The sequence below is a fragment of the Oncorhynchus masou genome, chromosome 23 (assembly GCF_036934945.1).
Source record: "Oncorhynchus masou masou isolate Uvic2021 chromosome 23, UVic_Omas_1.1, whole genome shotgun sequence".
Taxonomy (NCBI): Eukaryota; Metazoa; Chordata; class Actinopteri; order Salmoniformes; family Salmonidae; genus Oncorhynchus; species Oncorhynchus masou.
The window spans coordinates 49,620,264-49,644,285 of record NC_088234.1 but is presented as its reverse complement, the minus strand read 5'-3'; the positions used below and the strand labels follow the sequence as shown (position 1 = coordinate 49,644,285).

Below are 24,022 nucleotides of genomic sequence, written 5' to 3'. Positions count from 1 at the left end.
TGTCGTTGTACCGTATTTACTTAATGTGCATCTCTAATGATTTCTCTCTCTCACTCACTCACTCACTCACTCACTCACTCACTCACTCACTCACTCACTCACTCACTCACTCACTCACTCACCCCCCTCCTCCCCTCCCAGTTCCCCTCCCCAGAGTGGGACACAGTGACCCCCGAAGCCAAGAACCTGATCAACCAGATGTTGACCATCAACCCTGCCAAGAGGATCACTGCTGACCAGGCTCTCAAGCACCCATGGATCTGCGTAAGTCACCCCATCACCAGGCTATCACTCACACGCTATTCCATTTATGGTAACGTTGGCCCCATTTTACCTCCATAACTGGTGCTGTGATGGCGTAATCATTGCTTTGTTGTTACTTCTCTGCTTTCCACCTCTTCTCTGCTCCTCTTCCCCCGACCAGCAACGTTCCACAGTGGCTTCCATGATGCACCGCCAAGAGACTGTGGAGTGCCTGCGCAAGTTCAACGCCAGGAGAAAACTCAAGGTGAGTGTGTACAGACACGGACACTCACTTGGGTGCACACATATATCCAATCGGTTGTGTTAGAGAGATTGTATATTATCCCCTGTCCTACCTCTGTATTCTGTCTTCTCCAGGGAGCCATCCTCACCACCATGCTGGTGACCAGAAACTTCTCAGGTGAGGGGGGCATCTGGGTCTCCACATTCTATGGCCCACGTTTCCTGGCTAATTGAGACATTTCAGACTATAATTTCAAATCCCAGCAGTACGTAAAGAGCTTATCTCAGCCTCGTCTGAAGGCCACTCTACAAAGCACTATCGTGGAGGACAGACATTTGACATAGAGCTCTCTGCTCGTAAGAGTGTTGTGTGTACAATGTTGCTTCATAACACTGCATAACTGTCACTTGTTGATCTCAGTGTTTTTTTGTGGCAATCTTTTGTTATAGTCGTTTGTGATCAATGATAGGCCATTGAATTTTTTTTGTTAACATCAAGTGTGCACACTGGGGTAAGTATCGGTAGGATATACAGCTTGTAGACCATGGATGTATCTGCCCGCCCTCCTCACATCATCTATGAGATGAAAAAGGTGGGTGAGTGGTGTGAACAGGGGGGTGGCACTTAAAGAAGTAAGTGACACTGTGCTCGAGAGAGGCCACGCCTCTTGCCTGGTTGGTCCCTCCCAACTGAATGCCTCTCTGTCCAATAGTGGGCCGACAGCACACCAGCCCTGCGGCCACCACCAGCACAGCTGCTCTTGCTTCAGAAGGTATGTTAGTCAGGGCAGGGGAGCCGCAGTAGCCTGGCACTGTGCCAACACTGCCCCCTGTTTTGTTAGCATGTAGCCTGGAGTGCCCGCCACTGACCCTTGGTTTCCCCCCACCCCTCACTTACCTGCGCACTGGCACATACTCTACAGCTCTAGAGTGGCCATCCTCCTAACAAGACATCCCACAGACACATACACACACACCCAACCCAGCCTAAAACCCCAAACAGCAAGCAATGCAGGCGTTGAAGCACATTGGCTAGGAAAAACTCCAGAGAAAGGCCAAAACCTAGGAAGAAACCTAGAGAGGAACCAGGCTATGAGGGGTGGCCAGTCCTCTTCTGGCTGTGCAGAGTGGAGATTATAACAGAACATGGCCAAGATGTTCAAATGTTCATAAATGACCAGCATGGTCAAATAATAGGTCTGGGACAGGTAGCACATCCGGTGAACAGGTCAGGATGCCATAGCCGCAGGCAGAACAGTTGAAACTGGAGCTGCAGCACGGCCAGGTGGACTGGGGACAGCAAGGAGTCATCATGCCAGGTAGTCCTGAGGCATGGTCCCATGGCTCAGGTCCTTCGAGAGAGAGAGAGAGAAAGAGAGAATTAGAGAGAGCATACTTAAATTCACACAGGACACCAGATAAGACAGGAGAAGTAGTCCCGATATAACAAACTGACCCTAGCCTCCCGACACATAAACTACTGCAGCATAAATACTGGAGGCTGAGACAGGAGGGGTCAGGAGACACTGTGGCCCCATCCGATGATACCCCCGGACAGGGCCAAACAGGAAGGAACCCCACCCACTTTGCCAAAGCACAGCCCCTACACCACTAGAGGGATATCTTCAACCACCGACTTGCCATCCTGAGACAAGGCCGAGTATAGCCCACAAAGATCTCCGCCACGTCACAACCCAAGGGGGGGCGCCAACCCAGACAGGAAGATCACATCAGTGACTCAACCCACTCAAGTGACGCACCCCTCCTAGGGATGGCATGGAAGAGCACCAGTAAGCCAGTGACTCAGCCCCTGTAATAGGGTTAGAGGCAGAGAATCCCAGTGGAAAGAGGGGAACCGGCCAGGAAGGGACAGAACCCTCTGAGTGATCCAGGACTCAGGACCAAGGCTGGCCCTCCCAAAGGCCTACACGGAACCCAAACCGGCTGCGCGCGTGCGCCATCGTGCAGACATTTATTTTGTCCCCTCACACCAAACGCGATCACGAGACACAGGTTAAAATATCAAAACAAACTCTGAACCAATTACACTAATTTGGGGACAGGTCGAAAAGCATTAAACATTTATGGCAATTTATCTAGTTAGCTTGCACTTGCTATCTAATTTGTCCTATTTAGCTAGCTTGCTGTTGCTAGCTAATTGGTCCTGGGATATAAACAGTAGGTTGTTATTTTACCTGAAATGTACAAGGTCCTCTACTCCGACAAATAATCCACACATAAAACAGTCAACCGAATCGTTTCTAGTCATCTCTCCTCCTTCCAGGCTTTTTCATCTTTGAACTTATATGGTGATTGGCATCTAAACTTTCATAGTATTACCATGACAACCAGCAACACAGTTCATCTTTCAATCACCCACGTGGGTATAACCAATGAGGAGATTGCACGTGGGTACCTGCTTCTATAAACCAATGAGGAGATGGGAGAGGCAGGACTGCGTCAGAAATAGAAATGAGTTCTATTTTAGCCCTTGGCAATGCATTAACATTGTGTGATGTTCTAAAGAAATGAGAATTGAAGATGACAGACATAGTTCTCATTGTCACACGCGCACTCTCTCACGTAGGTAGGGAGTCAAATCAAATCAAATTGTATTTGTCACATGCTTCGTAAACAACAGGTGTGGACTAACAGTGAAATGCTTACTTACGGGGGGCCCTTCCCAACAATGCAGAATGAAAGAAAATAGAGAAATAATAGAAAAGTAAAACACGTAATAATAGATACACAACGAGTAACGATAACTTGGCTATATACACTGGGTACCAGTACAGAGTCGATGTGCAGGGGTACAAGGTAATTGAGGTAGACATGTACATATAACTAGGAATAAAGGGACAGATAATAAACAGTGACAGCAGCGTATGTGATGAGTCAAAAAGGTTCTATGCAGATAGTCCGGGTAGCTATTTAGTTAACTGCTTAACTAGCTACTTAGCAGTCTTATTGCCTGAGGGTAGAAGCTATTCAGGCTCATCTTGGTTCCAGACTTGGTGCATCAGTAATGCTTGCCGTCTGGTAGCAGAGAGAACAGTTTATGACTTGGGTGGCTGGAGTCTTTGATAATTACACCGCCTGGTATAGAGGTCCTGGATGGCAGGAAGCTCGGCCCCAGTGATTTACTCCATTTCGGCCCCGTCGATGTGAATGGGGGCGTGCTCGGCCGTCCTTTCCCTGTAGTCCATGATCAGCTCCTTTGTCATGCTGACATTAAGAGAGAGGTTGTTGTCCTGGCACCACACTGCCAGGTCTCTGACCTCCCTATAGGCTGTCTCATTGTCGTCGTCGATCAGGCCTACCACTGTCGTGTCGTCTACAAACTTAATGATGATGTTGGTTAGTCTGCTATATTTAGAGCTGTCTGAGGCTGTGTGATAGCAGACAGAATTCTCCTTTCCATAATAATTACATTTGTAGGTGACAATGGCCTTATTTTGTCTATATTCAGACATATTTCACACCTTTAACATTAACCTGATTTAGCTTAGGTTATTAATGCACACAAAGTCACAGCGCTGATACAATATGACTGTGTGCGTGTGTGCATGCACAATATGTGTGCCAGTCTACCTACCTAGTGTGTGCATGTCTCTCTTTCTTTCCACTAAATAAATCTTTGTCAACGAACAAAACAAAATAACAGTCAAACACCCACATCCTACTTTCCCTCCGCAAATCAGTCCAATTAACATCCACAGATCTTAATCAATTCCCAGTTGATGCCAATACCCCACAGCCTCATTGCATTCGCCTGCATGGACTGGCACCTCCAACCAGCCAGCATGTATCTGTGCCTCTGCAAGCCTGCATGGGTTACCAGATGCACCTGGGTGGTTCTGATTTCTTTCTCGTTTTATCTCTTTCGGTGTTGCTTGCTCCGTTTGATTTCTTCCCGTGGTGAACCTTCCTATGGTGAAAAAACAGCACTATGTCACTGGCAGCTTGAGTTGGTTGGTGATGGGTCACGCCCACAGAAGCTTTGAGTAACACTTGGACACGACTCCTTGGCCCTTTCTGTTGCTGTTTGTTGTCTTGTTTCTCCCGCCTGGATGATAGATGGAATTCAATTGTTTTAATTGCAGCAGTTGAACGAAGATATACTGGTTACAGCTTACAACCGCAGTACAGTCTAGGCTTTAGATGCCTGGCAGGCAGGGTTTCTCCCTTTTTCCCCCTACGATGCACCCTTTAGCTGGGCTGCACTCTAGGAGCTGAGCTGCACCCTGGGAGCTGTAGTTTGCTGTGGTAATGCATGCCAAGCTTTTGATATGACCCACCAACCACCATCGCATGAACCACCTGCGAACGAGCCCAATTTGTGCCTGTTGTCACGATATATGAAGATACTGACCTTTAAAAAACAAACATCTTGCCCTTTTTTCCCCTTGCCCTCCTTCCTACATTTTTCAATGGAAGGTAAGGGACTTTGAGGATCTGTGAGACCTGATTGAAAGTTATCACATATATGTGTTTGTGTGTCTATTTTTCTCCATCTCTGTGTCTCTCTGTGTGTTTATATGTCTCACTCTGTCGTTTTTCTTTTTCTATGTGAGCGTTTGCAATGTACTGCAATGTATGTACAGTGTGTGTGGCGTCGAGAGCATGTATGTGATATGTGATAATATGTCTGTGAGGCATGCTGAAAAGGAAAGGGTACTGTTGTACCACCCTGCTCTCACTGTACATACAGGTACCCTGCTCCCTGCAGTCTTCAATGTCCAAGCGTCAGATGACTACTGAGCAGGTCTTCTATTGAGCAGGTCTTCACCTCAGTGACCACAGAGGCTCGTGACATCACTGTCCTCTATTTTCCTCCGACAGTACTATGGCTCCTGGTTGATTGACGCTGGGCGTGGTTTGTTCTAGATTAGTTGTCAGTCATGTCCTAATGTCTGTCCCTCTCCCTCTTCTGTTTCAGCATGCAAAAGTTTACTCAACAAGAAGTCAGATGGTGGAGTGAAGGTAAGGGTTTTGAGCTGTATGGAAGCTCTGTGCCTCATCTCTCTTTTTCTTCTTCTGTCTTTTGAGCGCTTTCTCTCTCTCTCTTCTGCTCTTGCTATATCTCTATTTTCCTGAGAAGTGCGTTGGCATTAGGAGACAGATTTCCAGTGTATGCCGTGGGAATGGAGAGACGTTTTGGTCTCCCCTTCCCCAAGACGTCTTACTTCTTAAGACGTCTCACAACTCAGTGTCTGTAATGTTTATAAAATGACAGGCAGTTGAAATATTGCTTGCTGGGGGGGAACGGTATTATAGGTTATTATAGATAAAGGTTATTATAGATAAATATTCCTTCACTCTCCATATCAGCTGTCCAGATTGTGTAAATGGTATATAATCTACACCCATAGTAATTGATAGTAAAGTTATGATTTTCAGTTTGGATGTGTGTGAGTGTGTATCTTTGTGTGTGCAGACAGCTAGCACAGAAAGACAAGGAGGAGGATTTTTTTTCACCAGCGAAACCTCTCCTCTGATCCTAAGTGATCCGAGTGATCCGCATGCTGAAAGATCATTGGTTTTCAACACGGAGTCAGTGCATGCAGTGAAGTGCCATGATCGACAAAGGCCAAACAATAACCAGGTCTAAAGCAACACAACCCGCCTTAACGTTAAAAAGAAAAGCTGCACATTCTAGTAGCTCCGACGCAATCATTTATTTACCAACGTTTCGAGAGCTAAGCCATCTTCATCAGGGTGTCATGTCAAACACTGCAGGTCACAAGTATATATAGGTTTCCATTGGACACACGCAGGTGTTTGTAATCTGTGGCATGATATCATTGGTCATGATCATAAATTTGTTGAATATGACTTAACGGATCCATATTGCTTTACAGCTATGTCATTTTATTTTATTGGTGGAAAGCAACTCCCTCTATGTTTCCCGTTTGTCCTCCTTCAAGCTCCTGTGGATGTGTTTTTCTCTGTGGGATCTAACTGGCAGCTTCATTTTCCCCCCTTCTATTTTTATTGGTTCATTTTTCCCTATGATGCCCTGTTTTTCCCCTCTCTGTTGCAATCTGTTCAGAAAAGGAAGTCCAGCTCCAGTGTTTGTTTGATGGTGAGATCTGCTTTGTCTTTCTCTATCTCCTTCTCTCTTTTGTTCCCTCTCTCTCTTTCTCTCTCGGTTGAGATGCTCGAGGGTCTGTGACAGTTTGTCTTGTTGGAATTCCATTGGCTCTCTCAACTCCATCCAACATCTCCAGCATTCCCACCACCATAACCATTTCCCTTCCACAGAACCAGTATCTACAGTACATGGGCTAACACACGCATACATGTGCAAACAGACACACAAACAAATGCGCACACGCAAAAACACACACACCAGCCCGTTCCTGCATCTGCATTTCCCCTCAATGCTCTCCCCAGCAGCCAGGCCAAGCCTACCTGTCTATGGATTCACTAGCCTACTCTCCCCCCCAGAGTAGGCCCTTCATCCCTCACATTGGCTCACAGCTCCAGGGTTGCCCAGAAAGACGCTGTAGGTCAGTATCAAGCCAGAAACTCAAACCCCAAACCATAGCCAAGGTCTCTCCCTCACAACCCTCCAAAGAGCCGGGAAAAAAGAACTGTAGCAGAAAATAAATAGCATAGATAGAGGTCAGTGTTTTCTTTTTGATGCAGGAAAAAACCTACGGAACATTTGTCTGTATAGGAGAGAGAACATTTGTCTGTATAGGAAGAGACACACAAGTGAACCCCCCACCCCATTCCACTTTCCCAGAGACGCACTGATTACCATGGCAATGCTAGTGTATCCCATGGCAGCAGACTTGGCCTAGCAACAGGAATAGGGTGCATTTGTGCCATTGTAAATATCTATATTTTCTGTTTCTTTATTTTTAAAGTTTTGGAGGATTTATTGAACCCTCATGTTTTTTTCCCCTTTAAGAGAAACTTTCTCTTTTTTCCCACTTTTATTTTTTCTGTCTTGGTTGCCTACAAAATCATATTTAGCAGCAACAACCCAGTAGTGACCGATACATCTTTTGGGGAATGTCACAGGGTAAAGAACACTCTGAAATGGTCATCCAATCCCAGCCTCTCTGTAGTGACCAACAGGACAGGGGTAGTCAAATCCGCATTACTGCTGGCTTTATTTACTCCCTGGCAGTTGATTGACCAGTGTTACTGATTGACCAGAGATTCCAATCACCTGGTGTCCCAGGTCTGAATTACTCCGTGATTAGAGGGGAATGATAGAAACCAGCAGTACTGCAGACCTTGAGGCCAGAATTGAGTAAGGATGGGGCATAAGATGTGGAGTGCTTGCATGTGCAGTCACCTACAGTACCTACACTAAATATACAGAAGTATGTGGACACCCCTTCAAATTAGTGGATTCAGCCACACCCGTTGCTGACAGGTGTATAAAATAGATCACACAGCCTTGTAATCTACATAGACAAACATTGGCAGTAGAATGTCTTCACTGAAGAGCTCAGTGACTTTTAACGTGGCACCGTCATAGGATGCCACCTTTCCAACAAGTCAGTTCATCAAATTTCAGCCCTGCTATAGCTGCCCCGGTCAACAGTAAGTGTTGTTGACCGGGGAAGTGGAAGTGGAAACATCTAGGAGCAACGACGTCTCACCCGTGAAGTGGTAGGCCACACACGCTCTCTGAACGGGACCACCAAGTGCTTAAGCACGTAAAAATCATCTGTCCTCAGTTGCAAAACTCACTACCAAGTTCAAAACTGCATCGGGAAGCAATGTCAGCACAATAACTGTTCATCGGAAGCTTCATGAAATAGGTTTCCATGGCCGAGCAGCCATACACAAGCCTAAGATCAACAATGTACAATGCCAAGCGTCGGCTGGGGTGGTGTAAAGCCCGCCGCTGTTAGACTCTGGAGCAGTGAGGAATCATGCTTCACCATCTGGCCGTCTGACGGACGAATCTGGGTTTGTCGGATGCCAAGAGAACGTTACCTGCCCCAATGCTTAGTGCCAACTGTAAAGTTTGGTGGAGGAGGAATAATGGCCTGGGGCTGTTTTTCATGGTTCTGGCTAGGCCCCTTAGTTCCAGTGAAGGGAAATCTTAACGCTACAGCATACAATGACATTCTAGACGATTCTGTGCTTCCAATTTTGTGGCAACAGTTTGGGGAAGGCCCTTTCCTGTTTCAGCATGACAATGCCCCCGTGCACAAAGCGAGGTCCATACAGAAATGGTTTGTTGAGATCGGTGTGCAAGAACTTGACTGGCCTGCACAGAGCCCTGACCTCAACCCCATCGAAGACCTTAGGAATGAATTGGAAAGCTGACTGCGAGCCAGTCCTAATTGCCCAACATCAGTGCCCGACCTCACTAATGCTCTTGTGGCTGAATGGAAGCAAGTTCCCGCAGCAATGCTCCAACATCTAGTGGAAAGCCTTTCCAGAAGAGTGGAGGCTGTTATTGCAACAAAGGTGGTGGAACCAACTCCATATTAATGCCCATGATTTTGAAATGAGATGTTCGACGAGCAGGTGTCCACATACCTTTGGCCATGTAGTGTACATCACATGTCTTACATTTACACAGGCAGCCAAATGTTGATCATGTTTTACTAATTGGTCTTTTGACCAATCAGATCAGCACTGAAAAATATCTTATGTGAAAAGATCTGATGTGATTGGTCAGAATACCAGTGAGTGGAAAAAATAGCAGAATTGGGATGCCTGTGTAGCCATAGAGCCTCATTGGGGCCCACTGTAAGGATTCATCCCACAGCCTGGACCCCTCTTCTCTGGCCATCCTGCACCACCTCACCCACCCCAGCACTATCTCAAGCCCCATGCTTACCACCACTGCACACTCCCCACAACACCATACACACTCCATGAAAAGATCTGCTATGTAGAGTAGCTGTCATTTGTGGTTTGGGTTTGAATGTAGGTCAGTTGTTTTTCAGTCTAATTGTAAAAGGTATATTATATTGAATTGAAATGGGAATCTGTGAGCCTACCAGGAAAATGAATCAAGAAATTGTATTTAAAGCTAGTCTAAATTATATTTATAACATTGATATAGTGTAGTGTAGCGTAAATACTACTATTTATAATTTAAAGGTAGAATTCTTAATTAAAACTATAACAATTAGGCTATACGGTGTTTGTTTACATTGACTTTGTTTACAAACATTGGAGTAAAATAGCTTATATTTTGGGTTCTGTTGAGGTACGACATTTAAATTAAGCTCATGATGCATATAAGTTATATTCTTCAAGAATCAATGGGTAAATATAATTAATTTCTAAGTTTAAAAAATGGATGTAGCAATTAAGGATTTTAGCTTTAAGAGATGACGCCGTCTTAACGACGACAGCTCGTGTTCTCTTTTATGTAAAGATTTCGATGTTAGAAATATACAGTAGGCTACACAGTATTATAGTCTTATCAGAGTCAGGTTCTCTACCCCAGAGCTGGAACGGCTCAACGAGACTCGGAAGCTTTGCTTGTATTACTCTTGGGATGGAATGAGTGTTTAACATGCTCTCTTCAAACCTATTGTGGGTCCATTAAAACCATAAGAATGTCCATATTGCTTAGAACAATAATACTACAATCAAATGTGCCCACCATCACAACCATCTCATCCCCTTTCATGGGTAGTTGTGATTATTTAGCCGTTAGTTTCTGTTATAAGAGAAAGAGAGGAGTGGTAGCACCGGACTAATGTCTGACGCGTGTACTGTAGGTTCAGTTTCTGGGGAAGGTAAGCATTGAGCTGGGTCTTGTTCAGTATCAGTGTGAGCACGTCAGAGACGGTGTCAAAAGGCTACTCTGTCTGGGACATTTTATCACCAGTAAAGTACTCTGGTACCAGCTGAAACCTCAACAGCATATTGCTCTTAACCTTTTATTGACAGATCCTACTTTTCAACACCTCTCAGGAATTCATCTGTAAAGACTCTCTGTTAAAGGGACAGTTGCGATTTTAGTTGCATTCTTATTTGCCTTGAAGATATTCTAGGGCCTAGTGCTCTTTATTGACACAACAGTCAGGCCGTGGGGTTGTTGGCGAGAGGCTTTCTTCTCCATGCAACTTACTTTTCATTGTCTTACTCAGGAAATCCTCCAGATACATACATGCCTAAACCTTTTGGGAGAAACAACAACCTTCTCATCAAGGCCTTTCACTGCATGCGCAGACTCAGACAACTAGGCGCCGCTAGTCACTTATTCTTCATTCCTTAACCAGATTCTGTAGCCATCTGATATTGGCTGTCTGGGTTGACTCTTTGTGGTCCATAGATGTTAAGTGCTTGTTCTGATCTGATTCCACAAGGTGGTGCAGACTGTGTTCCATGCTGTCCCCGGGGACAGTGGTTTCTTTACCCTAGCAGGTACCAATCAATGTTGAGATTGAAGTGCTGGGTCCTGTCTGCTTCTACTCTCAAAGTCGTTAAGAGATTTTTTACAATGTGTTCGATATTCCTGTGTATTTAGAAATGTTACTACCGTGTGCAATATTTGCAAAGATTGTAGACTGTAATGCAACGAGAGAAATCACACTCAAGAGGTAGACACGGACTCAAAACCACTTCAAACACCCAATTGGAGACCTCCACACAGGCATTTCCAAAATGAAAGAAAATCGCTAAATTAATTTAGTGTGTCAAGAATGTTAATTTGCTCGCACAGAAGTGTCAATGTCTTCAGAGCGCGTCTTTCTGCACCTACAAATTCCTTTTGACTTTCAAAAGAGGCAGTCATTTTATGTATCAAAGGGAAAACACTGCTGCTGAATTAAAGCAAGTGCGTAGTGCACAGTGTACAGACAACAATTGTCCCTGGAAAAACACCATCCGGACACATTGGCAAGCACACTGCAGGCGTAAGTCTCTGCAGACAACATTGTTTACTGTAGCCTGAAGATCTCTCTTCCATGACACACACTCACCGACCTGCACCTCAGCCTCGTAGACTGGGGCTGAACAGTCCCATGGGTCTGCCTACATATATACATACAGTATACTCTGTAGAAGTCATTTTGTGTTGTTGTTTTTTTTGCCCCAGCCGCAGACAAACAACAGTAAAAACAGTGTAGTGAGCAGTACCAGCAGCACCAAAGACAGCAGCATATCATCTTCAGCACCAATGGTATCTCATCTATACTTGGTTTCTCTCATTGTTGCTTTACTCCCCCTGTTCCGTTGGATTAGTCCCTAAGTTTCTGTTCAGTTCTTGCTTTTTGCCATCTGTTTGTCTCATCCCCTCTTTATTGACTCTCCCTTTTCTTTTCCCCTCCGTTCCTTCCACCCTCTCCTCTTCACCTCCATTTTGAAAAAAAAGTGTGATGTTGACGATGGTTTTGATGGTTTTTAAACCGAACAACTGGTTTGTGCCTGTGACCCTCTCTCACTAGGCTCCTGTTATACCCAATCCTACTTTCTTGTCAAACACAGACATGTATGACAATGCACAACAAAACATACACAGATAATGGTATTTTAGAATATATCCACAATGTCACAATTGAATGTTCCTAAGGGTCCGTTGTGGGTATTTGTATTTGTCCCGTGATAATGCTGGGGATTTGATACGCTACACATTTACAGGACGCTAGCTCAATAACCGGGGTGTGTTAAAATATATATATTTTTTTTAACTTGATACCAAATTCAAAACAAGGAAATTCAAAAGCTCATTAAAACCATGGGTAAAACAGGATCCAGAAATGTCAGGAAACAGAGATATCCCAATTGTATGGAATATGCAGTCCCTCTATCTACACGTACCTCCTTGTGAACCCTTCCCCCAGGGCACCCACAAAACATTTCAATTATACAACTCATCTATAGTGACATTGAACCTCCCTTTCCAGTCCTGTCTCTGCCGCTCTACTCTGTTAACAGAACATATACAGGGGAAGCAAAGAACTGTGGGGAAAAAGCCTAGAGGCATGTATAGTGGTGTCTGTCAGACAAACTACTGAGCTCCAGTGACCTGAGAGAGACTTGAAACCTGTAGGAGGGAGAGAATCTTAGCCAGGGTGTTTGGCAAGAATTGTGGAATGTCAATCAGGCACCCAGCAGGGCTCTACACTGACGTTTTTAACAATGGGCACATGTTCGCCTAAGTTGAAAAATGTAGGCACACACAAAGACATTTAGGAGCACAATGCTAAATATTTGAGGTGAGAAGGCTAGAATCCTTCATTTTTCTAGGCGCACTGCTGCTCCTAAATTCACATTCCAGGTCGCATATAGTAACATGGTCGCACTCTAGAGCCCTGCCCAGGCTAAGAGAAACCCTTTTCTATCAGAGCCAAACCACTCTAGAGCCCTGCCCAGGCTAAGAGAAACCCGTTTCTATCAGAGCCAAACCACTCTAGAGCCCTGCCCAGGCTAAGAGAAACCCTTTTCTATCAGAGCCAAATCACTCTAGAGCCCTGCCCAGGCTAAGAGAAACCCTTTTCTATCAGAGCCAAATCACTCTAGAGCCCTGCCCAGGCTAAGAGAAACCCTTTTCTATCAGAGCCAAGTCACTCTAGAGCCCTGCCCAGGCTAAGAGAAACCCTTTTCTATCAGAGCCAAATCACTCTAGAGCCCTACCCAGGCTAAGAGAAACCCTTTTATATCAGAGCCAAATCACTCTAGAGCCCTGCCCAGGCTAAGAGAAACCCTTTTCTATCAGAGCCAAACCACTCTAGAGCCCTACCCAGGCTAAGAGAAACCCTTTTCTATCAGAGCCAAATCACTCTAGAGCCCTGCCCAGGCTAAGAGAAACCCTTTTCTATCAGAGCCAAATCACTCTAGAGCCCTACCCAGGCTAAGAGAAACCCTTTTCTATCAGAGCCAAATCACTCTAGAGCCCTACCCAGGCTAAGAGAAACCCTTTTCTATCAGAGCCAAATCACTCTAGAGCCCTGCCCAGGCTAAGAGAAACCCTTTTCTATCAAAGCCAAATCACTCTAGAGCCCTACCCAGGCTAAGAGAAACCCTTTTCTATCAGAGCCAAATCACTCTAGAGCCCTACCCAGGCTAAGAGAAAACCTTTTCTATCAGAGCCAAATCACTCTAGAGCCCTGCCCAGGCTAAGAGAAACCCTTTTCTATCAGAGCCAAACCACTCTAGAGCCCTGCCCAGGCTAAGAGAAACCCTTTTCTATCAGAGCCAAATCAGAGGACCACCTCCATCAAAATGATTGGGAAGTTTCTTACTCTTCTCCAGTAGGGCTACCGGTAAGCTATTTGCTGTTGTTGTGGATTCATTGGCTGATGTGGTCAGTGTTAAAGGATGGTTTGTCTCTCTGGGTCACCGCTCAGTTGATCTGTCAGTCATCCCAAGACAGTGCTGTCTATGCTATATCAGCCTCCAAGCCTGTTCTGATCAGCTACGATGCATAAACGTCCCGAAGGGCAGAATGTCAGGCTCTGTGGTACCATTTAAAGGGACAGTGCAACATTTTGGCGACTAAGCCCTTCTTTCTACCTACCCAGAGATTAACCCATGGATACCATTTGTATGTCTCTGCATGACTTAATTGCCAAAACGTCGCACTATCCCTTTAAGCTAATGGCCTCGTTATCTGAGGGACTGCATCTTCATGTGTAGGTGGTTTTTGTTGAGATTGAGTCTGTAGTCCAGTGTCCTGTGGGAAGGTCCAGGGGTGTGCTATGTGGGAGTGCATTGGGGGTGTCTGTGATGCAGTATTGTAAGCTATTAGGCGCTTTTGCGATGAGTGTTTCCATGGTGACTGACTGTGACGGCATGGTCTAGGTTGGAGGGGGGGGGGGCTGCTGATCCAATCTCCTAGCCAGTCAATCCCCTCATCCTCAATTCAGACTTTGCAGCCTTTTCTGTCTGTCTGTGTCCCCTCTCCTCTGTTTCTTTACGTTGTAGAGGCCCCCTTCTACGTCTGATAGCGCCAATGATAAGTGACATAGTCCATAGCTCCTTCCTCTAGTGAAATGGGGTAGTTTGTAATATGGTCTACTTCTCAAAACCCCATCCTGTCTCGTTGCCCCCCATGACGGAGCCCCTCTGCTGCCTCTGTGCTGTGGCGTGTGTGCTTGGCGATGTGTGTATGTGTGTTTACATGCATCGGGCGTGTGGACTGTGTGTATCCCACACGCCCTGGGCCTTCCCTGGTGGTCGCCGCATGTTAAACTCTCTCCTGCTTCCCCTAGGAACCACAGACCACTGTCGTGCACAACCCAGCTGACGGCACCAAGGTAAGCCACTACTGCACCTCTCTAATCCCATAGCCGCTATAGGCTAATACTAATACTAATGCTAAAATACCTTAGCGTGGTTACTAAGGTACCTCAGAATGGCTGGAGCTCTACTAAGATACCTTAGAGCGACGCTGACGCCATGAACGCTTAACCACTCCACGTCTACTGACAGTCACACTAACTTAGTCGCACTAACCCTCAAAACACACAAGCCGCAACTGCTGCAACAGTCCCTCACTCGCCCAAACCACACTGGCTCAGCCACCAAAAAAGTCACATACACACTGAAAAAGTCACAAACACACACCCTTAACACACAGTTTGTACACTACCTCACCAAAAGGCTGTGTTTGGTGTGGGTCCTCATGCGCTCGCCCTCCTGTCTGCCTGGCTGGTTTGTGCAGGGTTTGTGTTCCTCCGAGAGGAGCGTCCGTCCACCTGGGAAAGGCCCCATCCAAGTCATCCCTCAGCACACAGACTAACTCTGTTTCCTCCTGTTATATCTCTGTCTCTCCTCCTCCTCTCTGTCCTCCATGTTTCTGTCCATCACTCGTCTCCCCTACAGGGCTCTACAGAGAGCTGTAACATCACAGAAGAGGAGGATGTGAAAGGTAGAAAAGGTATGCCCAACGTTCACCTACTCTGCATGTTTTCGCACGTCTTCTATCTATATATCTGTCTGCAAAAGTGTTGGTCAGAAAGACAGGGCTAGAGTTCAAGATGGGCCTCAGATCTTGGCCAGTGGATCCTCTTGAGGTAGTATATATTATACACGTAATGGAAGAAGCCATAGTTATCTGAGAAATGGGGATACATAAATGATCATTCATGTGCTCCTGTCTTGTCAATCCTTGTCCTTCATTTCTTTAGAAAGAGAATCGATTATGATCAAGGCCTGGGAAGCCTTTGATGGCCTGAGTTAACTTTCAGGCTGGTGTCTGGGCCTGTGAGCATCTGGGAAATGTACCCTATAGGAGAGGTAAACACAGATGGAAGGTGTTTGGTAATGAGTATACATTATATGGCTAGAGAGGGAATGAGAAAGCACTGCCATATTGGAGAATAGCCATTTCTTTGGTCCTTACAGCTGCTGTGGAGAAGTCAAAGACGTTAGTATTCCTACAGAGTGAAAGGAAATGTCTTGCTGAGAATGAAAAATAGCACAGTAGTCTTAGCTTTTCAGACTGTGAGAGACGGAGCTGAATACTGGGTGGTCTTGCCGTGGACGTAGACTATGCTTTGTCTGAACAAATTACTAAACTAGCACATAAAGGCCTTATATGTCTTTAGATAGTCCCTAGTTTCCCTATTCTTGGTCTCACAGCTCCCCTGGGCTTAAAGAGTTGGGACTCCACCACTCCACTCTAAAACCTGTGTGTGTGTGTGTGTGTGTGTGTGTGTGTGTGTGTGTGTGTGTGTGTGTGTGTGTGTGTGTGTGTGTGTGTGTGTGTGTGTGTGTGTGTGTGTGTGTGTGTGTGTGTGTGTGTGTGTGTGTCTGTTTGCTTGTGCATGTGCGCTATCAGTCTGCACTCAGAGCTCAATAACATGGATAACAGTGCTGTCCTGTTCAGAAGAGTCGTCAAACGATGGGTATACAGGTGTGAAAACGTGGCTTTTTTACTGCTCGTCCAAACTGCTGTGTTTACATAACAACTTAGTCCTATTTTAACTGGTTGCTTAAACAGTGTTAACAAGTGGTGGGCGAGGGGCTGCGCTGTAGGCTTTTACAAGGACACCCTCGTTTCAAGTCGTCAGGAGATATAGCAACAGACTCCAGGACCGACAGGCTCCCTGGCACTGACGTCATCCTGCCAACGAGCGAAAAGGCCCCACATTCTGAGAGAGGGTGACAAAATGTACCAACACAGAGGCCTCTTTCAGGTCTTAAACACAGAGACACAGATATAGACGTGCGCACATAGACACCGGAATCGATGAAAGTCAAACGTCGTACAGGAGTTCCAGAGACCTACAGAAAGTATTCACACACCGCGACTTTTTCCACATTTTGTTGTGTTACAGCCTCAATTTAAATTTGATTCAATTTAGATTTTTGGTCACTGACCTACACACAATACCCAATAATGTCAAAGTGGAATTATGTTTTTTGAAGTTTTTACAAATTAATCAAAAATGAAAAGCTGAAATGTCTGAAAAGTGTTCAACCCCTTAGTAATGGCAAGCCTAGATGAGTTAATGAGTAGACGTTTGCTTAACAAGTCACATAATAAGTTGCATGAACTCACTGTGTGCAATAATAGTTTAACATGCTTTTTGAATGACTACCTCATCTCTGTACCCCACACATACAATTATCTGAAAGGTCCCTCAGTCTAGCAGTGTATTTCAAAAACAGATTCAACAACAAAGACCAGGGAGGTTTTCCAATTCCTTGCCAAGAAGGGCACCAATTGGTAGATGGGTAAAAAAAATGGACATTGAAGATCCTTTGAACATGGTGAAGTTATTAATTACACTTTGGAAGGTGGATCAATACACCCAGTCACTACAAAGATACAGGCGTCCTTCCTAACTTAGTTGCTGAAGATTAAGGACACCGCTCAGGCCAATGAGGCCAATGGTGACTTTAAAACAGTTAGAGTTTAATGGCTGTCATAGGAGAAAACTGAAGATGGACTCCACAATACTAACCTAATTGACAGCGTGAAAAGATGGAAGCGTGTACTGAATAAAATATTCCAAAACATTCATCCTGGTTGCAACAAGGCACTAAAGTAATATTGCAAAAAATGTGGCAAAGCAATTCACTTTTTGTCCTGAATACAAAAGTGTTACGTCTGAAGCAAATCCAATACAACATGTAGTGGTGGCTGCGTCATGTTATGGGTATGCTTGTAATCATTAAGGACGGGGAAGTTTTTCCGGATAAAAAATAAAAGGAATGGAGCTAAGCTCAGGCAAAATCCTAGAGGAAAACCTGGTTCAGTCTGCTTTTCACCAGACACTGGGAGATTAATTCACCTTTTAGCAGGACAATAACCTAAAACACAAGGCCAAATCTACACTGGAGTTGCTTTCCAAGAGGACAGTGAATGTCCTTGAGTGGCCAAGCTAGAATTTTGACTGAAATCTGCTTGGAAATGTATGGCAAGACCTGAAAATGGTTATTTAGCAATTATCAACAACCAATTTGACAGAGCTTGAAGAATTTTGAAAAGAGTAATGGGCAAGTGTTTCAAATTTCATGTGTGAAAATCTCTTAGGGATTTACTCAGAAAGAGTAGCTTTAATTGCTGCCAAAGGTGATTTTAACATAGGAAAGGAGCGCTTCTTTGGTTTATATACTGAACAAAAATATTAAAAAACGCAACATGTAAGGTGTTGGTCCCATGTTTCATGAGGTGAAATAAAAGATCCCAGAAATTGTCCATATGCACAAAAAGCCTATTTCACTGAAATGTTGTGCAGAAATGTGTTTACATCCCTGTTAGTGAGCATTTAACCTTTGCCAAGATAATCTATTCACCTGACAGGTGTGGCATATCAAGAAGCTGATTAAACGGCACGATCATTACACAGGTGCACCTTGTGCTGGGGACAACAAAAGGCTAGTCTAAAATGTGTAGTTTTGTCACCGAACACAATGCCACAGATGTCTCAAGTTTTGAGGGAGTGTGGAATTGGAATGCTGACTGCATTTAATGTTAATTTCTGTGCGCCCCTGCCCAGTCATGTGAAATCCATAGATTAGGGCCTAATTAATTTATTTAAATTGACTGATTTCCTTATATGAACTGTAACTCAGTAAATCTTTGAAATTGTTGGATGTTGTGTTTATATTTTTTTGTTCAGTATAGTTAATCCATGAGGTGCTCTTTGATCATGGGATAAAATACTATAGTATACAAAGAAGTTGATGCTGGATAGTAAACTATGCCGGAACAGACTTTGTGCAAACTAACTTCCAGAAGTAATCAAAGCACACTCATGTAGTGGAAAAATGTAAAAGCCTTTAATGTTTTACGGCTTATATGTGGCGAGAATAACAAGACACAGACGTGTTGCGGCTACAACACTTTATCAGGGTGACAAAGAATAGTGGTGAACAAACGGGTGTATATCCCAGCTCTCACAGGAAGTGATTCAAATCATTACCATACCAAAAGCTTGAGGAAGGAAACACATTTAAGATACAAAGATACACAAAATAAACATGGAATAATGCAAATGAAACACAACAAAATAAGTGCAATATCATAAAAGGAAAAAACAAACTGTGTACACATGAGCTCATGTTACCAAATTTAAGAATGGAGAACAATTTTTTTTCCCACAAAAACATTTTGTAAACCATATATCTCTTACAGGAAGGGTGAATAATCAATTTCCTCATTTAGACCTGGCAATACAGTGACCCTTAGTTTTAAGATCCAGAACATTTTGCGTTGAAGGTGTTTGAGACGACCCCCCCCCCCACACACACACACACTTTATAGGTTCTAGTCCACAAGGGTCCCCGAACATATTTGTTTTTACAGTGTGATGGCAGTGATTGCACTTACCACATGGGAAGGTGCCTGTGGGCTTGGGGAGCTAACTTGGCTTCGTTACTAGGATGAGATCGCTGCGCACCAACTTATCCTGTAAGAGAATGCTGAGAGTTCAGTGAACACATCACACAGAGTAGGATCACTTTCAATGATGCTCCATTTACGTTTCATGATGTTCCTTAACCGTGGCTCCCTCTTGGTTCCGTGGGTTCAAAAAATAAATTGGTTAGGGGTTTATTTATATTTTTGTTCTTCATTTTTTTGTTCTCCATTCTTACGAACATTTGGTAACGAGCTCATGTGTACACAGTTTTTTTACTTTTATGATATTGCATTTATTTTGTGATGTTGCATTGTGTTTTTTAAATTCTTGCCACACATAAGCCGTACTACACTAAAGGCCTTTTCATTTTCCCACTACATGAGAGTGCTTTGATTACCTCTGGGAGTTTGTTTGCACAAAGACTGTTCAGGCATTATTTACAAGCCAGCATCAACTTATTTTTGTTCTACAGTGATTCTAACATGTATTGACTTGGGCGGTTGATTTTTCATGTTTTATTTTGTTGTTTTTTACCAATGTTAGAACTTTATTCATCTTTGACACTACAGAGTATTTTATGTAGATCATTGACAAAAATATGACAATTAAATCCTTACTTTACTACATCCCACTTTGTAACACAACAAAATGTGGAAAAAGTTCAGGGGTGTGAATACATTCTGAAGGCACTGCAGTTTACAGTATGTTGTAGGAGAGAAAAGAGAAGCATTGGCAGAAAGTTGGAGTGACAGATCGGAACCCTCGTCTCCTCCACAGTGGAGCTGTATGACAGTATGCGTCTCTGTGGCTCTCAGCAACGATGTCTTCTCAAAAAGAGTGCTGTGAAGAGCTGCGATTGGGACATAGATACGGAGTGCTGGCCAAGTGGCTATACACACTCTCCTCCGAGGAGATCGGCACAGCTGGAATGTAAAATAGGGGGTTTACGTTGTGTCAGATATTGAACATGTAACACTGTGGTGTCTTCTGATGTGTGAGGTGCGTGTACAGTGTGGTCTCACGCCCATGTTTCTCTGGCTAGTTGTGATGGAGACTCACACACCCCTCCCTGTGTGTCTCTGTGTACGGAGGTGGTGGGATATATGATGTGTGGCGGGTTTTGCTAGTGTATGGTCAGGTTGGGGGTGTACTGTTTTCTCTTGGTAAAATAGTAGAGTGTACAGAACTGTGTCTGATCCTCCTCTCTCTCTGGCGTGTGTGTGTTGCGGTGGGGGCAGTGTCTGCGTGCGGGTCTAGCGTGGACAGTGCAATGGTCAGCCAGTGCAGTGCCAGTGAGGAACAGACCCAGGCTCAGCCCCCTCACTGCCCACCCGCCTGTAAGTCAGCAGCAGTACCACCCCTCTCCTCTCAACTCTGACCTTTGTGTCCTTTCCCCCTATGAACTCATTTATATTGTCCCCATAATATTGTTCCCCTGAAGCTGTCTGTCCCCATAATACTGTCCCCCTAAGACTGTCCCCATAATACGGTTCCTCCATTAATATTAGGGTCTAGATTCAATCCGTAGTGCTGTAGTTCCGCGTTGTAGCCTGATTGACATTTAAAGGCAATGTTCCCACTTTAGCGGAGACTGCATTCACGGTAAACGCTGCATATGTCGGCTCAATCAGAAATAGCCTTTACATTTCAAGCACGCTACAGTGCTAGAACTTCGGCAATACGGATTGTATCCAGCTGAAGACTGTCTCGAATGGGACAACACTGTACAAGGTCCCCCTCACTATCTTCAGTAGAGTTATATCAGCTGCAGGATCTTCTGTTTGTTTGTGCACATGAATATCACTTGCCCACCCCCCAAAAATGAACAAATTATTACAATCACTAATCATTTTTAGCAAAGTATTTCAGATAAATGCATACTAAGACAATATTAGTTTGGACAGTCATTAGCCAATGGCCGAGTCCGAAATCTGGCTTGCCTACTACCAATTTAAACTGCATCCTGTGTACTAATAGTACATACTATTTAGAACATACTGTTTTAGTAAAAACAAATGCAACAAATGTCAGCATACTAGGCTCATCCTAATGAAAGCATAATCTAATGCACAATTGCGTACATTCCGGCCATTTGGAAAATGTGTGTGAAATCCTGGCATTTAAAGCATATTTAATTTTTAAAAAATTCACATACTACAAAACTGTCTTTTTTCGCATATCCAAAATTCCTACTATTTAGAACGCAAGTACGGGTATTCTGACTCGAACAGTGATTTAGGGATCCAAAAAATGTAATACCAAAAATATTTCACCATTAAAAGCTTCCAGATTGCTGCTGAGTGATTGGAGTGAGTGTGCCTCCTGCGTCTCAGTGTGTGACATTTTAAAATGTGTGTCTCACATCGCTCCTGCTTAGCTCTGTGTCAGCTCATCAGACTGACGCTACTCAGCTGTCCTATCTATCACTCAGCCTGTTCCAGTCCCTCTCAGACCTTGCCAAAAGCATGTCCCGTATCTGCATTGCTATGACAAAAACGTTACCATGCGTTACCATGCTGTGCTCACTTGCTGTGTATATACACTGTTTTGCACAGACATGCGTTCACTGTTGGCTTTCCCTACTCACTGAAGTGAAAACCTGAATGTGGGACCCAGTGTTCTACATGTAGCTTCTGCATCTCTCTCCGTTCCTCTCCCCACATTACGCCTTCGTCCCTTTCTCTTCCCCTCCTTTCTCTCAGAGAGAATAAATAATGCTGACCTTCTGAGGCTCACTGGCCTTTTAATTGATTTATCTCTCCCCATGGCCCTGACACAGACACCCAGCCTGACAGCTGAGCAGACCGTAGACAGACAACAAGCTGGACTAGACACAGGCTGGATTTCAATAAGCCTAAAGGCATTCTCTCCTTTTGCTGCTGGTCAGACAGCAGCAAATCTCTCATCAGGTCTCTGAAGAGATGAAGGCATTGTAGACTTTTGAGATCAATTGAGATCCACCCCTAGACTGGCCTGCTCTGTCATCTGCTCACTAAACAGCCATCCCTGTCCCTGAGGTGTCTCTGTCTGTCTGTACTCTCCTACTTCCTCACTCAGGCAGTATCCTCCTCAGTGGTGGCCTGTAACTGGGTTTAGTGCGTTACTGCTGCCCCCTCCTGGCCACGAGGCCACAGTGTCTTCATCTTCTGCTGTCTGTGTGACGCTATGCCCATCTAAGTTATTAGTGTGTGGATGTCCTTCTAAGTTTGGTTTCTATGTAACATATCCTTTATATAACTCAATTGCATATGGGCATTGTGCTCCTCTCAGACCTGTGTGAAGTTATATGTTAACTGTGCACATTATTCCAGTTTAAGAAAACGGGTCTTCTTGTCCTATCAGTTTTTTTGTGTTTTTTTTGTCTGATTTGATCGCTTACATGGTTGCCATTTTTTGCTGTTGTCATGTTGTCTTCCAGCTGCCCCACTGCATGACGATGCTAAGCACACTTTTGCTAATTGGAAAAGTTCAGGTCATAGCTCGTGTCCTGACTTAGAGCAAGCTCTGCCTGCGCCACCCTCCGTGGCCCCAGGGGGCAGCAACGTGCAGCTGAGTAAGTTAGACAGCCCTGGGGCAGCTTCTGTAAAGCCAGGCTTGAGTTGCTTTTTGCCAGTTCATAATTCCTGTGGGAATATGAACAGAGGTGTGCTCACAGTTTTTTTTATATATATATATATGGTACCATTCCAGGGTTTTTCTTAATTTTTACTATTTTATGCATTGTAGAATAATAGTGAAGATATTAAAACTATGAAATAACACATATGGAATCATGTAGGAACCAAAAAAGTGTTCAGAATATATATCAATCAGAATATATTTTATATTTGATATTCTTCAAAGTAGCCACCCTTTGCTTTGATGACATCTTTGGCATTCTCTCAACCAGCTTCACGAGGTTGATAGTACTCACCTGGAATGCATTTCAATTAACAGGTGTGCCTTGTTAAAAGTACATTTTAACAAGGCAGTTAATTTTAACCATTTGAGTCAATCAGTTGTGTTGTGAAAAAAAATTCAATGTAGTCGCAAAAACAATCAAGCGCTATGATGAAAATGGTTCCCATGAGGACCACCACAGGAAAGGAAGACCCAGAGTTACCTGCTGCAGAGGATACGTTCATTAGAGTTAACTGCACCTCAGAATGCAGCCCAAATAAATTAGTCCAAGTAACAGACATCTCAACATCAACTGTTCAGAGGAGACTGCGTGAATCAGGCATTCATGGTTGAATTGCTGCAAAGAAGCCATTACTAAAGGACACTAATAATAAGAAGAGATTTGCTTGGGCAAGGAAACATGAGCAATGGACATTAGACCGGTGGAAATCTGTCCTTTAGTCTGACGAGTCCAAATTTGAGATTTTTGGTTCCAACCGCCGTGTCTTTGTGAGACACAGAGTAGGTGAATGGATGATCTCTGCATGTGTGGTTCCCACCGTGAAGCATGGAGGAGGAGGTGTGATGGTGCTTTGCTGGTGACTGTCAGTGATTTATTTAGAATTCAAGGCACACTTAACCAGCATGGCTACGACAGCATTCTGCCGCAATACACCATCCCATCTGGTTTGCAGGCAACAAGTGCTCAGCATATGTGGGAACTCCTTCAAGACTGTTGGAAAAGCATTCCTCATGAAGCTGGTTGAGAGAATGCCAAGAGTGTGCAACGCTGTCATCAAGGCAACGGGTGGCTACTTTGAATAATCTCAGATATGAGTATGTGTGTCCAAACTTTTGACTGGTACTGTGTATATGTACAAGCTGGATTGTGTGCTGTGTGGAAT

General features: G+C 44.3%; 1 protein-coding gene across 9 annotated transcripts in view; it reads left to right on the top strand.

Moving 5' to 3' along the window:
• The window catches only part of LOC135510993 (calcium/calmodulin-dependent protein kinase type II subunit gamma-like), a 103,198-nt gene that overhangs the window by 72,434 nt on the left and 6,742 nt on the right, over positions 1-24,022 (top strand). For 2 of the 9 annotated variants that reach the window (XM_064932405.1, XM_064932410.1), the window contains exons 10-19: positions 142-264; positions 425-508; positions 622-664; positions 1,200-1,259; positions 5,426-5,469; positions 11,522-11,605; positions 14,637-14,681; positions 15,250-15,304; positions 20,477-20,575; positions 22,657-22,791. In XM_064932405.1, the coding sequence (XP_064788477.1) occupies positions 142-264; positions 425-508; positions 622-664; positions 1,200-1,259; positions 5,426-5,469; positions 11,522-11,605; positions 14,637-14,681; positions 15,250-15,304; positions 20,477-20,575; positions 22,657-22,791 (772 nt within the window). The remainder of the gene's footprint in view (positions 1-141; positions 265-424; positions 509-621; positions 665-1,199; positions 1,260-5,425; positions 5,470-11,521; positions 11,606-14,636; positions 14,682-15,249; positions 15,305-20,476; positions 20,576-22,656; positions 22,792-24,022) is intronic. The other 7 variants (XM_064932407.1, XM_064932406.1, XM_064932408.1 and 4 more) reach the window with 7 other exon arrangements.